Source organism: Chiroxiphia lanceolata, chromosome 8, assembly GCF_009829145.1.
Source record: "Chiroxiphia lanceolata isolate bChiLan1 chromosome 8, bChiLan1.pri, whole genome shotgun sequence".
NCBI lineage: Eukaryota > Metazoa > Chordata > Aves > Passeriformes > Pipridae > Chiroxiphia > Chiroxiphia lanceolata.
In genome coordinates, this window is record NC_045644.1 from 2641186 (window position 1) to 2656015 (window position 14830).

At 40.5% G+C, this 14830-nt stretch overlaps 1 protein-coding gene across 4 annotated transcripts in view; it reads left to right on the forward strand.

Annotated features, from left to right (window-relative positions):
* TACC2 (transforming acidic coiled-coil containing protein 2) overlaps nucleotides 1-14830 on the forward strand; it is a 125993-nt gene that overhangs the window by 96842 nt on the left and 14321 nt on the right. For 2 of the 4 annotated variants that reach the window (XM_032695073.1, XM_032695074.1), the window contains 5 exons: nucleotides 821-1028; nucleotides 4853-4914; nucleotides 5765-5880; nucleotides 6696-6867; nucleotides 8260-8400. In XM_032695073.1, coding sequence (XP_032550964.1) covers nucleotides 821-1028; nucleotides 4853-4914; nucleotides 5765-5880; nucleotides 6696-6867; nucleotides 8260-8400 — 699 coding nt within the window. Of the gene's footprint in view, nucleotides 1-820; nucleotides 1029-4852; nucleotides 4915-5764; nucleotides 5881-6695; nucleotides 6868-8259; nucleotides 8401-9284; nucleotides 9366-14830 lie in introns of all 4 variants that reach the window. The other 2 variants (XM_032695072.1, XM_032695075.1) reach the window with 2 other exon arrangements.

Genomic DNA, 14830 nt, shown 5'->3' on the forward strand with positions numbered 1-14830 from the left:
TGGTCTCTAGAAATCTGTATACAACACACATCATTTGCTCTGGGAATTCCAGTCAGAGTACTTCAGAAGGTCTTATGTTATGATGGAGCAAGAATATGAATAAATATCTTCAGTCAGTTGTCTGAAAAACTAGGCATCACTATCCACCCTGGAATTTTTAGAAAGCAGGAAACTAAATGCATCAAATTGGTGGGCTGGAGGGGAAATAGAAATAAACCAAGTGGGCTGATCTACCAGAAACACGTGCTTGGGATGGTTTGATTCCACGTTGTAAACTGCTGGCAGGTGGTTTCCTTGGAAGAGAATTTAACAAAAGCTGTTCTGCCTACAAAGGCCTGACTGCTTTGTTGTGGCACAGCTCCTTCCACGCTGCTGTTCCTCTTCCTGTTATCCATCCTGCCCTTTCATTTGTGCTGCTTGACAGTGTAGAAGTGAAGAAAGGGGAAAGGGTTCATGAACCCCACAGACCTACGAAGGTTTGCTCCTATGGGGGAAGCCTGAAAAGTCAGAGTCTTCAGTCAAGGGTGATGTGTGCCACTCAAGTCAAGTGCCTGACAGATTTAAAGAGCTCTGGATTTTCTTTCTTCCCCGTTATCAAAGCAGCTTTGCAATGCAAGTGTTTATCATCAAAGAGTTTAGTTGTACTGGGAAAACTTGCTGCTGGTAGAGTCGGTATTTTTCAGGAGGTATTTTATACAGAGCTGCAGCAAAGATTACGGAATTACAAAGATGGCTCTGGTGGTGCAGAGGAACCCAGAGATTTAGCTGTTCAGTGTGCTAATGAAAGATTAGAGAATTAATTGGCACTGGTTTTCTGCAGGATCCCACTCCACTGCCAACTCCAGAAACTCCTCCTGTCATCTCCACGGTGGTTCACGCGACAGATGAGGAGAAGCTGGCGTCTTCAGTGACGGGTCAGAAGTGGACCTGCATGACTGTGGACCTGAACACGGATAAGCAGGATTACCCCCAACCCTCTGACCTGTCCACCTTTGTCAATGAGACCAAGTTCAGCTCTCCCACAGAGGGTACGTGTCCCAAAGGGCTGTCTGCTCAGAGCCAGTGTGATATTTATTGAGAGAGGGGTTGGTTTGTTTGAGGATGTGCTTTGCTGAATGCAAACTATTGTTTAGGAACCCTGATGCTCTCTGGACCATTTTGGGAGATGTGGCAGTTATGGGGAGCTGAATTGAAGACCCCAATAGTCTGACCTTCAATTTTCAAGAAAGAGAAAAGGAACTGCTTAAATGAAAATGAAAGGGACATTCAGAGAAAGGCTTTTGCTTCCTCTGTGTGATTAATTGTAGATGTGCTCTGTTGTTCTGTGAGTGTGACCTGTTCTCTGAACAGGAGATTGGAGTCTGAGACTGCTCTCAGGGAGTGCTCTTGGATCCAGAGTCACTGAACTACTGATTCTACCCGAGTCTGTTCCTCTAACCTGAATGGGAGAAGGTCCCAGGTTAAAATTCTGCTCAAATTTTGTATATTGCATTCAGACCCTTAACATGCCACCTCTCCTCCAGCTTCCCAGGATCCAGGTATATTTATGCATTAAAATGCCCAGGATATCCCCTGTGCAAGATAGTTATCTTTCATATGCCAGATAAAATTCCCTACTGGATCAGCCTATTAATGTTTTTCCTGTTATACTTTCCTGTAAGCAGTTGTGACCTAAAGCTGGAAGTTTCTGTTTAGAGAACTGTCATTCCAAGTCTGTGAAATGTGGAAGAGACAGAATTAAGAAAGTTTGTGTGTGGCCTTCCTTGGAGTCACCAGAGGGAATACTGCTTTGCAACAGCTGCTCCAAAGGCAGATTTTCAGCTTTGTGGGTGGGAAGAATGTTTGAGTTTAACTTGGCCTAAACTTTTTCTTCTCGATCAGAATTCATTTTTTCCCCCAACCTTTCAGTCTGTGTCCCAGTCTACCATTAAAACTACTTTATGCCATTTTGAACTGGGTCTGAGTTTTTGCCTAATTAAAAATTGCTAAGCTTTTAGGTCAAAGCGTTTGACATCAAAAGGCACAAATCATCACAGTGCTTTTAATGGTTCATATGGATGTGCTTCTGTGTTTGTGTGCCCTGGGCTTTTTGGAAATCTGTTGGGTCTCCTGGACAGATAAGTGTTTCAGTCTGGATAAATCCATTTGACTTGGTTGTCAAATTTTAGGCATCATCTTCAGTTTATTTGTATTTTAAAAAAATAAAGGAACACTTTTTAGAAATAAGCCTCTTAAATCTGGGGGAATGGAAACTATATGGCAGGAAATGGAACAAAAGAATAGTGAGAGATACTCAAAGGCAATCATTTTAGCTTTCAAAGTGGGTAGAAGAAAGTGAGCAAATCTCCTAATTAAATGCTAATTGTCTTGTCTCATGTGTGCTGCATGGTATAGTCGGAGTTTCAGATTACACACTCATTATAATCAACAATGCTTCTGCTTTTCAGACCTTTGAAAAATAATAATTTTTTTCCCCTTGACAGTCTTGCTAATGCAGGGTTGAGCAATTTTTGAGGAATTTGAGGGCTGTTTCTCGCTGGGAATATTTTTACCCCTCCCAGACCACCATTATGAGTGTTACCCTGTAACCTAACACGGCTTTTGTGCAGATACAGCCCAACTCCTGAGTCAGCCAGTGCATCCAGCTCTCACCTCTTTCATGAGCTGCTCATAACTGCTGCCATTTTCCTGTTGCACAGACCAGAAATGAGCCATAATTATTAGCAGAAAATTCTGATATAATCTTGCAGCTATTTGTAGGAGGAGTTGGAGGACACCACTTAGTAAGTCTGTTCGTATGTATTTATAGAAGATAATTATCTTGCTTTATGTGGGATATCCTGGGCATTTGTAATTTTGAATGGACAGAGATAACCAGAGCCTAAGATTTTGGAGGGGAGATGATGCCTTAGAGGAGATACTTAGGAAAGGAGAGAGAGTAATTATGCCGGAAACTTCTCAGAGCAACGAGATGGAACAAACTGCGTTTAGCGAGCCGTGTTACTCCTTTTGTTTCTACTTGATCTACTTCCATCTGTGTCCTGCTTTTTTTATTTTTTATTTTTTTTTTAAGCAGTGAAGGTAAATAAGTGTTGTCCCAGCAGTCAGTTTGGACTGGGATTGCACAGCTGATGCCAGTGCTGGAGGCAGGTGGAGGATCTCTGCCGGCTGTACCAGCAGAGGACAGTGCCGGAGCGTGTCCCGCCCGGGAGCCCGCTTGGATGCTCGCTCAGGGATTGCTCTCTGGGGGTGTAAATGCTCCATAAACGTTCCTGCTGCACCTCACTGGGCTGTGTGTGGATAAATGACCTACAGAAGGGCAGTTTCTGAGCACTGGCTGCTGCTACCTGGGATTTCAGGCTTGCTGCAGTTCTGTGTCTGGGTGGTGGTTTGAGTCCGGTCGGTTCAGTTTTGGTTTTGCTTTCACTGGGAAGAAAAGGGAGTGAGAAAAGATGCTCCTGGTATCTGGTACCAGGAGGTTGTCTATCTTGCCTGCTCCCTGCTACCACTGAAAACATAAGGTGCTAGGAATTTAAACATGAGGAGCCTGCTATTACAGCTCTCTCTTCGCTTGCAAGTTTTGCTGTTAATATCCCCCACATGTCAGGTACTGAGAGTTTGTGGCTGTTCCTCTTCAGTGGTTGTTTGACAAAAATACACAGTTTGTGGAATTACAGTCCCTGTGCTCTATGGTGCTTTTTATTATAAAAACAAATTTGAGTATTTTAAACTCACATTGCACCCTTTGAAAGTTTTTTTTTTTTTAAGAAAAGTGGCAAGAGATTATCTTTAGGGTTGGTTTGTTTTTAAATATCAAACATTTTAATGGTGGTTATCATCTCCCTAATGCAAGCCCTACTTTTCAAAAGCTGCCCAAATCTAGAAGGATTTTAGCACGTGATTTTATCATAATGTAAATGCTAGTGTGGCATTCCTTAGAACTTATTTATAATGGAAATTAAATGATGCGAGTGGTTTATTGAATTAACTCATAGAAACGGAATAAAGTACAGCATTAGGACAAATTAATTACGTCTTTAATTTTTAAATTAAGTTGTCATTGAACAAAGTGTTTGGATGCAGGAAGGTATGTTCTGTTTTCCTGCATTAGATCTGTCTGCTTCTGTTTCAGCTACTGGGTGACCATGTATTAGAAAGAAATGCTGCTTATTCCCTGCAGGATAATTGGCAGATTAGAAGTAGAGAAGCATTTAAGATTTGCATTTTTATTAGATTCTAGATTTAAAGTTCTTTGTAAATCTTCCTGCCTTAGGCTTTTTCTCTGAAACTAAAGTGTGAAAACAGCCCAGTAAGGTGGGCTGGTGTCTCACCCCTGGTCAATGAGCATTCAGGTTGTTTTAGGTACGTTTTTCTTAAGTGATACCACAATAGCTATTCTTAATTAAGAATTGTGTGATAAACCTTAGGAAATAGGAATTAATTTGTTTCTCAACAGCTGCTGAAACATTTTTTTTTTAAAGGAAATTGGTATCAGCAGTGCCAATTATTGAAAAATGTGTTTTCTGTGATGAGACAACACGATAGAGGAAAGTTGTCTGTGCCCTGAAATTACACTGAAATTTTCTTAATATTCTGGCCCCTGGGGCAAACTGATAAAGCTGAAATTTTTTTCATGCAAGTTAATTCGCCTGAAAAGTGTCATAGGTTCATTGTTGAAAATCAGTGAATGTCAGAGCACCTTCCACTTTATTTCTGTATATTCTGCTTTTAATATGTTATAGGAAAGGATTGAGGAGAGTGGGAGTGGCCCTTGTGAGTGAGATCTCATTTATTTCTGCAACAACCTTGTCATGGCATGTGTTTAACACCTCTTTTTTTGTTTCTGTTGCAGAATTGGAATATGGCAACTCATATGAAATAGAATATATGGAGAAAATAGGCTCCTCTGTGCCTGTAAGTTCTCACTTCCATTTTGATGCATTTGCATTCCCTTGTCATAACGTACTATCCTGATAATGCCATCAGCCTCACTACCCCTTAAATTAATTATAATGTGCCTGCAGCAGATTTGCAAAAACCAGTTCCTTTAAATTAGCGTAACTGGAGTAAATTGCATGTGCTTTGTTGTCCTGTACCCTGTAAAACTTGTTCCATTTTATTATTTAATTCTTAGGCTGGCATCATAGTAGTTCTTTCTGCAGATTAAAAGCACATCAGTATTTCCAGCAGTGCAGAGCACAGAGCTGTCTACACCAGCTATTGAACTATTTTAAGCGACTGAGAGTAAAACTTTAAAGAAGCTGGAGGGAATCAGGAGAGAATACAGAATTAATGTGAAGTATGGAATGCAGTACTGTACATTATCAGTTGTTTTGCCTTGCTTCTTTTTATCCATGGATTTGATAGCTGGACTAGATCCCATGAGGGCATATCCAGTGGGACAGTTAGAAAAATCAGGCATGTATGTCAGGTGCTTAAACCAACGAGAATTTTCAATGAATATTTTAGTAACACTCTCAGCCAGGGGATGCCTCCTGCCTGACAGGACTAGAAATCTGATTAACCCCAAAGTGGGAGAAGAGGAGCCACTACAAAGAGTGAGCTGTTCAGCTCGCTCTTTGTAACAGCCCTTTGTTCTTTAATGGTTTCTTCCTGAAAGGGATCATCTCAGTATCAGCATTACAGTCCTATGTTATTAGTTTTCTGTCAAGTCATTTGGTCATTTAAGGTTTCAGTGACCCGAATTAGCTTTAATGGGGAACGGTTGGATTGCTTAATGAGTTTCTCTTTTCCTGTTTGCCAGCAGGATGATAGCACCCCGAAGAAACAATCTTTATACCTAATGTTTGATGCACAGCAGGAGAGCCCAGTCAAATCCCCTCCCATCAGATTGTCTGATTCCACAACTCCGTGCTCAGGGTATGTCACTGGGAGCAAACTCAGCGGTGGAAAAGGATGTCAGGGAAGTGGGTTACCAGCAGAGCACATACACAGGCCAGTCTTCTTCTCTCTGCCTCTGTGTTGCCAAGTTGTTTGTTTAAAAATAGATTCCCATCTGTGTACACATATGATAGAGAATAGAGGGCAAAGATGACAGAAGTTTTGCAATGGGAAGGAATAAGGACATGAATAAGGACATAACATTTCTCCTTCATATCTTACCAAATAGAGTCACAGTGGCAACTGTTTCACTGGACAGTGGCTTCCTACTTACAGTTTTTTTCCTCAGATACTGAGTTCATTTTCATGTTAATCTAGAAATTTCCTAATTGCAGTTTTTCACTTGGCTTTTCCTGGATACATTTTTCTGAACAAGGACTCCTGTTCGTAGGAACAGGATGTGGGAGTTGTGTTTACTTCCAATAATTTTGCTTGTTGAGGACATCTCGTTCTTGTTAGTAAAGGTTGTTTGTTGGGAGAGATGAGAAAGGGGTAAAAAGGCAAGTGAGAAATATTTAAGGAATGTGGGTAACATTTCTGATGGAACTGGTTTTGTTTAATATTTTATTTAGGTGCGTTGCTCTGAAAGGATATTGCAAGGTGTTATGAGGTATAATGATTTGTAAAATTGAGTTGAAACAATATATGTGTGTATGTATATAAATATATATATGTATATACACACACACAATACACATGGAAGTGAGGAAGAGGACTTGCTTAGCTGTTACCAGGAGCAGAATTGTAAAGGCCTTGCGCTCCACCCTGAAAACAAGTGCACAATCTTTTTCCAGGTCAAGTTTTGAAGACCCTGAAGCCCAGCAATCCTCTGGAATGAAAATCCAACATCCAGCTTCCCGAGTCCTTGCTGCCAGCCAAGAGGCTCACCTGCAGTCAGCTGACAAGTCCAAGCAGAAAGACCTAGAACCCATGACTCTGGGGACAACTCCAGAGGCTATTGAAATAGTAAGTAGTTTATGATAAGAGTTTGGGAATAATTTTCCTGCAGAGATTTCCCGTGCCATGTAAGAGGCAGCACAGGTGGATCTTGATTGTAGAGTGAAACTCAACCTGATACTTAAAGATCTTGGTAGCAGCATGTGGCAGGACCCAAATGAGGGAGGTAAGTTGAGGGATGGAATTCAGGGGAATTTTCTGAATTATCACCATCCCTTAACAAATTCTTGTGGTGCCTTATTCCAAGTTGATACTTTGAAGTGCCTCTTCTCTCACACAGGCCTTTTTACACTGTGCTTTAACCCAATATTTGAAACAATATTTTATGTATAAAGTAGGGGGTTTGATGAAAACATAGAGACATTTGTTCTGTTATGTGCACTGTGAAATTTCAAAAATTTTTGGTAAAGAACAGATGTCCTTTCACGTTTTCATTTAAACTGTAGGGGATATTGTTGTTTCCTGATGCTGATAATACAAAATTCACTTTCTTGATCATTAGAACTCATTCCAGCTTCCAGTTAAGTCACTTTTTTTTCAGTGTCTTCTCTGGGTAGTATTTGAATTAGTGGTGAGCCCTCCCTTGCTTGCAACCTGTGCTGCATTACAAACTTAAGAGCATTGGTTCTCAAATTCATGAGGGTTCCCTCAAGGCCTCCACTTTTCCAGGTAGACTTGTTTCATAAATGCCAACAGGACTAGAAATGCTAAACTGTATGACAGTACGTTTACTGAGGAGTCAAAAAACGCTGCAGGTCACTTTAATAGTAAATTTTAATTTATATTAATGCTGCTTTTGCTACCATCTCACAAAACACGTTTTTAAGAGTTTGAATACTTTTCTCACCGCAGGAAGTCTTGAGAACTCAAATCCCAGTGGTCCTCTTTGTGTCATTCTAATTCTTCCACCCCGATATTGTGTATTTATCCTGGTAACGTTAAAATTGTGAACATAACTTTACTTTATCCCCAGCAAGCAGCAAAAGGCTTTGTAAAGACTGCAGAAGGAGTGTTGCTGAGGTCCCCCTCAGTTTTGGTGCTCTTCAAAGCTTTTGGAGTGCCTTAGAGGTGGCCTGAGCCAAACATAAAGTATTGCATGAACAGAACCTGTGGTCACTGTTTGAAAACTGTTGCAGAAGTGTCGAGGGTGGGCTGTCCATGGTTTGAGAGACGTGGCTTTAGAGGTCCTGATACCGTTTGGTTCATGTTAGTCTTGGAAAATTTACTTTGCTTTTAAATTAGGAATAATTGTTGTTGATGTTTGTCTGTCACACCTGTGAATTGTGTATTCGGACACGGTCGTCAGCGGGGCATAAAATTACAAGAAATCAAAGATTTTTTTGGCCTGAACTACTTGGGCAAAATCTCTGTTGCTTATTCTATATCCTCCTTACCCTTCAGACATCTCCTGAAGACTCCTTTGTCTCTGCTGATGCTCTTCTCAATAGGATATCTAAGAAAACCTCAATATGTGATCAGCCTGAATACCTAGATCCTGACTTAGCAGAAAAGAACCCCCCAGTATTTGCTCAGAAACTTCAGGTTTGTAGCAGAATTATCAATATCACTTTTCTTTATGTTTGTCTGTACACAGGTAGAGCAATGTTTTGCCTCATCTGAAGGGGGTGGGGGAGGCTTGGAAGGGAAGTGGAAAAGAATTAAAATAGGTATTTAGTCTTTTCCAAAGTAACTTTGGCCTTTCAAGAACTTAAGGAACAGAGGTATTTTCATTTTAACTCATATAGTGCATAAACTTACATTTAATCAACAGCTATCCTGTACCTGTATTTTGCAGAAATCTTTAAAAGGCAAATTTTTTTAAGCTTGAACGCAGGACTTGACATATAGAGAGTTGTCTTCATACCTGGCCTTAGTATGTTTGTATGCACAGACTTACTTTTTGAGATTTAGGATCTAATTCTACTGAAGTGAATATCAGGCTTTGTTTTTCTAATAATCTGTAATGCAGAATTTGGCATGGCTTCTTCTAGGAGAAGCAAATTGATTTTTAGGCCAGTTCTTGTGTGTCAGGACATATTTTCTAGACTATTTCAGTGAAATTTTAAAACAGCAAAAGTTGAATTGAGACCAGCAGCTGGCATAAATTCACATAAGATGGAAACCAAGGGAGAGGAGTCTGTGAAAAAACACCTTTAGCTTCAGAAAACATTTATTTTACCGAAAGCATTGTTCATACTGATCACCTAATAAAAATTATTTCTCGATACAGCTACCTCAAAACTAACCAACACCTGGAGTTTTGTACTATCAATGACAGGAATCTGGGGTGTGGTCGTCACCCAGGAATTGTCAGGAATACACGCTGAGATGTAACACTCCATTTTTGAATGTGTTAAAAACATTTTTACCGTGTTCTTAATCCGTTTTTTTCCCGTGGGTTACTCACAACCAAAAACACCTGACAGGAGGAGTTAGAGTTTGCTGCCATGAGGATAGAAGCCCTGAAGTTAGCCAGGCAGATTGCCCTGTCTTCCCTCCGCTCCAAGGTACCTGGTTTGTGCCTGCCCTGCGTGTGTGAGTGTGCACAGACTGAGGATCCGAGTGCTGCTTCTCCTCTAACAGGGGGGGGCCGAGGCTCCCTGGGTGCAGTGCTGAGCTGGGCACACCCTGGTGTGGCACCAAAGCATGTGCTGCCCACAGAAACGCTGCCACCTGCCCCACTCACACCCACATTAACAACAGACATCTGGAGGCAAGGAGGGGCCGCATTCCTTTCGCGGGGTTCTGCAATCCAGGTCACAGTTCTCTGGTTTGTCATTTCTCTGCAGCAAGATTTGTCCTAAAATATTTCATGGCAAAGAATACCAAGCCTGCTTTGACTGTAGGGACATTTTGTCTTTTGCTGGTATTTTCAGCTGGAATTCAGACGCCTTTTGACCCTTGGAAGTTTAGAAGTGAGAGATTTGGTTGACCTTGCCCTCAGGCATCCAAAGAAAGGGACTGCAGCAGGGTTGGAAGGGCTAGACAGAGTTCCCAAGGAAAAAAGGCCTCTCAACACAATGTGTCTTTATACATGAAGATCTAAGTCTTTTTTTTTGTTTGTTTTTACTGCTACTTCCAGGTCATCCTGTCTAGTTCTGCCTCAGAGTGAGGCTTTGCACTGCTCTAGGGGTGCACGTGGAACTCACTGTGTTTGGAAGGGGCTGGGAAAGTTCCCTCTGATGTGCTGGGCTTGGTGGTTAGCCAAACTGAGTTTGGTGGTTAGCCAGGTGCACAGCTGGTTTATGATGCCCTTCATGGTACTTTTAACAAAAAAGTCAGTCCAGAAATGTTGGTGGATTTCTTGAGAAGTGGTGTCAGCAGAATGGGGTGCTGAGGGGATGGCAGTGTCCTGCTGCAGGGAGACATTTTATTCCAACTGTTCTTCTCACATGTCCTTCTCCAGTGACCTTCCTCTTCTTATACTGTCCATTAAAAAGTCAGTTGAAAGTTTTTTTTCCCAGATCTAAATTGTCTGGAGTTTATTGCATCATAACTACATTTGAGCTGGTTATAGGATGGAATTTCTTGGTGCTTTAAAGATCAGTAGATAGTTCATAAAAGCAAAGATTTTTTTTTTTCTAAGGTTAACTGTTCTTTTATGAAAAGATAATTATTACATTTGATTTATTTCACTTACCTTAAATAACCCACCAACCAGCTGTTTCCGTGGTGCACATACAATTACTGAGGTAAATGCATTGCTCCCAGGGTGAGGGGTATTTTAAAGCATGTGGCTATAATCTTTTATTTAATGAAGAAAGACATGCTGTTGTCTTCATTGGAAAGACTAACCCAGCCTGAACTTCTAATAAGGAACATAAAGAACGAAGGAAGGGGGAAATAAATCAGCATTTTCCTGTGTGAGTAGCAACCTGTGTGTGATGGTGTCCCCTGGCTCTGCTGCCCTGAGTGGCAGGTGTTGGAAGAGAATGTGGTGGGATCCTCTCTAGATCCTCCCTGCCTCCTTATTCTCTCTCAGCCTCCTTGTCCTCCCAGCACTTTGCTGCATCCAGGAAACACTCGAGGTGAAACACATAATAAATACATGGATGCTCTTCGTGGGTTGTACGAAAAGCTTCTGTTAAAAAGCTGCATTTTTGCTGCCAGCCAACAATTCAGCAACTCACAAATTGTACTCTTTTAGACTGAAGAGAATGGGTTCGTGTGTTTGTGTGTTACTCAGGGAAGATTCTGAGCTGCAGAAATGTGGTAGAATGTATTTGATCTTATGGTCTTGCATTTTAAAGATACTTTTTAACATCATCGCAGCATTGTCTTTTATCCAGAACAAGTTTATGAACCCCTTAGAACTTAGACATATGGAATGGATTTCGTGTGATTTTTTTTAGAAAAGGCCATTAATCTGTGTAATAAAGATAGCAAAAATGATAAGCAGAGACAAGCAGAGAAAAATAGGCAAATCTCCCCCTCTCTGACAGAGAATCAGCAGCAGTTTGATGTTCACAAAGCCCCACGTTGGTCCAGTGGCAGGAATGTTTGTACACAAACACCCTGAGTGTCACATTAGTCTGGGAAAGACTTTTGTCCTTGAGTAACTTTGCTATTCCAGTGGGAGGTTGGGGGTTTTAAATTAGCCTACGACGGCATCCCTTGTGACCTGCAGTGACTGATGGCCTGCATTAAGTAGAACAGAATCCATCAGATGACTGCAGTGACTTAAATTTGGATGCTAACTGGCAGAATTCCCTTCTGGATGTCTGGCCTCCGTTCTTTTCTTGATGTTGTATAATTACATTTAACATTTGCTAAACCTTACAGGATGGGTAACAAGAATAGGTTGGTAAATAAAGACAAAAGTACTTGTTCTGGCTAATTAGGTCACCCAAAATAAAGATTAAATATCACCATTTTGTGCTAGCACTAGGAGTGAGAATGAGGATGTGCAGCTTGTTGTTCTCAGGCAGAGGGAAGTTATTTGGCTGTTCCCAAATTTCTTGTCATGGACTTCAACACTAGGACTAGTCACCTGCTTTTACATTGCCAGATATTTCTGTCTTCCAGCGCTGAGATGAGTTAACACTTCCCTATTGAACAGTCTCCATCTGGGTGTCCTGTGGCCATTTTCTTACAGGTGCAGCTTGAATAGGGTTTGTGTCCACCACCCTAGGGATGCTGAGATGATGGGAGTTGGGTGTTGAAACAGGATCCAAAGAAAGGAAAGGCACCAGCACAAGTGGGATTAATGCACCACAGCTTTGGGGGGTTCTTGTGGTAGTGCGAGAGGAACATTTCCTTCAAACAGGAGCACCACGGTTCCCAGTAAAACTTTACAAGCTGAAAACTCATGCTGGGATTTTACTTGCCTTTCCATATATTTGCAAGCACAAGTAGGTGTTAGTTTGCCTCCACTGACCTGTCTGCAGACACATCAATAAGTTAAAGGGTCGATCATTCGATACACACCCGAGCTGTATTTCAGGGCTTGGAGAGGGCAAGCTCATTTTCAGCAGGGCTGAATACATATTCGCCTAGTATGATAAAAGCCAATGTTCATTTTCATTCCATTTCTCTATTTTCTTTCACTTTGACCTCCTAGAAGTGTGAGATAAGTGCAGCTGGTTAATGGGGGTGCATTTATTCCCTTTCTGGTCAGATATCTGGTTTCTGTGAAAGGTGCTGGGAAGAGGAGAAGAATTGTGTTGGGCTCTCAAATATTTACACTAAGATTGCAGTGACCTACATTTAGTAGTAATTCCCCTGAAGACTCTAATCTCTCTGTGCAAGGTTTAGTGACTTACAAATCCCCACGCTGATTATTACCCCAATTAACTGCTTACCTTCTCAGCAATTAGCTGTTGAACTTAAAGCATTATTATTGGGTTATTTTTGGGAATACCATCATCCTGTTGGTCAGGTTATAGTGTTTTCCCAGGATAGGAATGTTTCAAGGCAGCAAATAACAGTTGCTGAGTTACACACATCAGTTAGGAGCTGTGTAAAAATGGCTTTTGAAGTCAAACCATGAGGACTTTGACTGGTTACTCCTGACAGAGAGCCCAGTTGTGATTCATGTGAAGTGTTTCCAGAGTTAAGGCAATACTGATTGGACCGCTACCACAAGTATTTCTGCTCAGTGGTTAAATTCCAAGAGTTTTTATAGCCATTTTTGAAAGTTTTATGCTACTTTGTGTGTCATTATTGCTATTGTTTCATACAATTTACTCAAATGCAACTAGAGAACACATAACTATGTTAGTGAGGTGTTGAGCTCTATATAAAAATAATTAAATATTAAATAAATATTAAATGCTTTCATTTATTTTTTTCTCTAAAATTGTCATCATCCTGGCAGTTACTTTGACAGATTTTTACACGAGCTTGAGGAAATTTATGTTTCTTTTGCCACAATTGTGTTTCTTTTGCCACGATTGATATTTTCCAGCAATCTCTTTATGAGATCCAGCAAATTAAGCTGCAGGAGGCTTTTGAAATGTGATACATGCAGTTCAGCAGATCGATCTGAAGGAGGGCCTTTGTTTGGAGGACAGCTTTGATGAGCTAATGACTCTTTTTTATCTCTCAGTTATTCTTGCCTTGTGTTTGAGGAGGGACTGAAGTACATTTTTTTTGAAGATGGGATACTGAGTTGAGGCTGCAGTGGTCTTATTTGCTGAATGTTTTACCTTTACTCAGATTTGTGGACAGCACCAGGCAGTTTTGTATTTATGCATTTACAGAGATATCTGAGCTTGTGTCCCAGGTGTATTTTTTCTTACATAGTTATCATACATTGGGAAATATTTTCAAGGGTACAGGCTATGCAATTTTAATAGGTCTTGGGGTGCTTTTTCCTCTGGTAGGAAAACCTGCTGGATTTGAGGTTGCACCTCTTAATTATGCTGGAATTGATAATTATTTTGGGTACTTATTTTAAATGCAGCAAAAAAGAGAAGGGATGGCCTCCTCCATAAATCCAATTGACTCTTGTTTAAAAATAAAAAGCAAATTAGTGAGAGTCTCATATAAAGGAAGATTCAGTGTGGTGTTCCATAAGTACTCTTGAGCTTATTCTTGTTCTAATTAAATTTTCTTGCCTAGTCTTTTAACTAGTGTGGTTTCTTCATGTTGTCTACAGATGTGACATCCAGAACATCTGGTCCTGTATTTATATTGAGCGAGGATTGTATATAATTTCTGGTGTAGCTTCTTCAGTCAGGTGTGATATGAGAACTCAGAAGGGATTGCAACAAAATTAACAGTGGGTTTGGAACCTTTCTGTGATTCTAAGCTGGGCAAGAAGAACTGTGAGGAAGCGAATGTTTAATGGAATAGCATCTGGCAAAATTTCCTTTAACTGTGTTGGAACAAGAACATGTGATGTTGAAATTAATGAGGACTGAAGCTTGATCCAGACATTATCTACTCACTTTCACATTCTCGTGCTTCAGGCAGTAGAGTGTGACTCTGCTGTTTTACTTAAAACACAAACAAAACAACTGAAACCAAACAAAAAAAAAAACCCAAAAGAAACAAACAAAAAACAGAAGAAACAAAACACAAAACAAACAAACAAACCAAAAGAAACAAAAAAACCCACAAAAACCCCAAACCAAATAAAAAAAAATACAACAAAAAACCCAAACAAAACCCCCCTCTTTTATGATAAAATAAAAGAAAATAATTTTTTCCTCTCTTTTATGTAAAAAATCATTTAAAAACTCTTGATTACTACTCTAAGTTGCTGCAGATAAGCCTAAAGACTAAGGTACTGCAGTAGTGAACTTGAAGGAGCAGAATATATTGTTTTATGCACAAAGGTAGCAAGTACACTGTAACAAGTAAACTGGGAAAATACGTTATCCAGCAGTAAGGAAGTGCTGCACCAGAAAAGCTGGATGTGAATATCCATTTCTATCAGTGGATGGAAAAGGGCATTGATCAACCTAACTTTCCTCCCACCCATGATCCAGTTGGGCCATAGTCCAGCCCTTTCTTTGGCTACATGTGG